The sequence below is a fragment of the Galeopterus variegatus genome, unplaced genomic scaffold, assembly GCF_000696425.1.
Source record: "Galeopterus variegatus unplaced genomic scaffold, G_variegatus-3.0.2 Scaffold212, whole genome shotgun sequence".
Taxonomy (NCBI): domain Eukaryota; kingdom Metazoa; phylum Chordata; class Mammalia; order Dermoptera; family Cynocephalidae; genus Galeopterus; species Galeopterus variegatus.
In genome coordinates, this window is record NW_007726323.1 from 498,841 (window position 1) to 499,964 (window position 1,124).

Below are 1,124 nucleotides of genomic sequence, written 5' to 3' on the forward strand. Positions count from 1 at the left end.
CAATAACCCTATGAGGTAGGTTCTATGATTATGCCCATTTTCTGAGGCTCAGAGGGGTTGAGCCATTTACCCAAGGTCACACAGCATCAAGTAGTGGGACTGGACTGGAGCCCAGGTGTATTGATTCAGAGCCCCCTTCCTGAAGCATCAGCTGAACAGCCCTGGTATGGTGTGATCCTGGGCAAATGTTCAGCCTCTCTGAGCTTCCCTGTCACCAAAGTCTGGGTACCTCTTGGCCCAACAAAGGGAGGTCTGTTGTAACGCTGTGTCCTCCTCCACCCCAGACCCTGTCCGGCCCTGGAATGTGCTAGCAACGGAGGTGACGGTATTCGAGGGTCAGGATGCGCTGCTGCCCTGCCTGCTCACCGACCCAGCACTGGAGGCGGGTGTCTCGCTGGTGCGCGAGCGCAGACGGCCTGTCAGGCGCCAAACCAACTACTCCTTCTTGCCCTTGCGTGGCTTCACCATACACAAGGCCCAGTTCATTGAGAGCGGGGACTACCAATGCAGCGCCCTGGTGGGTGGCAGGATGGTGACATCCATCAGCATCCGGCTCAAAGTGCAAAAAGGTATGTGGAGGGCAGGGATGGAGAGCTGGCAGTCATGCAGGTGGTGGCTGGGGACCTGGCCTGATGGGAGGTAACAGGATGTCCCTCTCCTTTCACTTCTTCCTTCCATTCGTTCCACAATCATCTATGGGGCAAGATGGGCTAGGTGTGCTGGGGACAGGGAGACAGGCCACATGCAAGTGAGTGACTCAATGGGCAAGATGATCTCAGATCATTAGACATGCACAAAAAACATCAAACAAGGTAACTGAACAGAGTGGGGGGTTGGGGGGAGACTTTGAGCTGAAATGTGAATGATGTAAAGCAGGAGGCGGCTGCACAAAGATCTGCTTCAGCAGAAGAAACACAAGTACAGAGTGGTGAGGTGGGAATGGCTCTGAATGTTCTGGAATGCAAGGAGGGCTTAAGCTCCCCCACCCCTCAGATGTGGACTTCTCCCTTGGTGCCAGCCTGGGGCCTGGGGCCTGGGCAGTGAGGGAGGGGTGGTGAACCAAGAGACAGGAGGTGGTGGTGGGCGCCTGGGACAGTGCTCGCCGTGGGGGGGGGGGGGGGGGG

General features: G+C 56.9%; 1 protein-coding gene across 1 annotated transcript in view; it reads left to right on the plus strand.

Annotated features, from left to right (window-relative positions):
* Positions 1-1,124, plus strand: part of CSF1R (colony stimulating factor 1 receptor) — a 34,025-nt gene that overhangs the window by 5,942 nt on the left and 26,959 nt on the right. Inside the window, exon 3 of the mRNA XM_008565904.1 lies at positions 285-569. Coding sequence (XP_008564126.1) covers positions 285-569 — 285 coding nt within the window. The remainder of the gene's footprint in view (positions 1-284; positions 570-1,124) is intronic.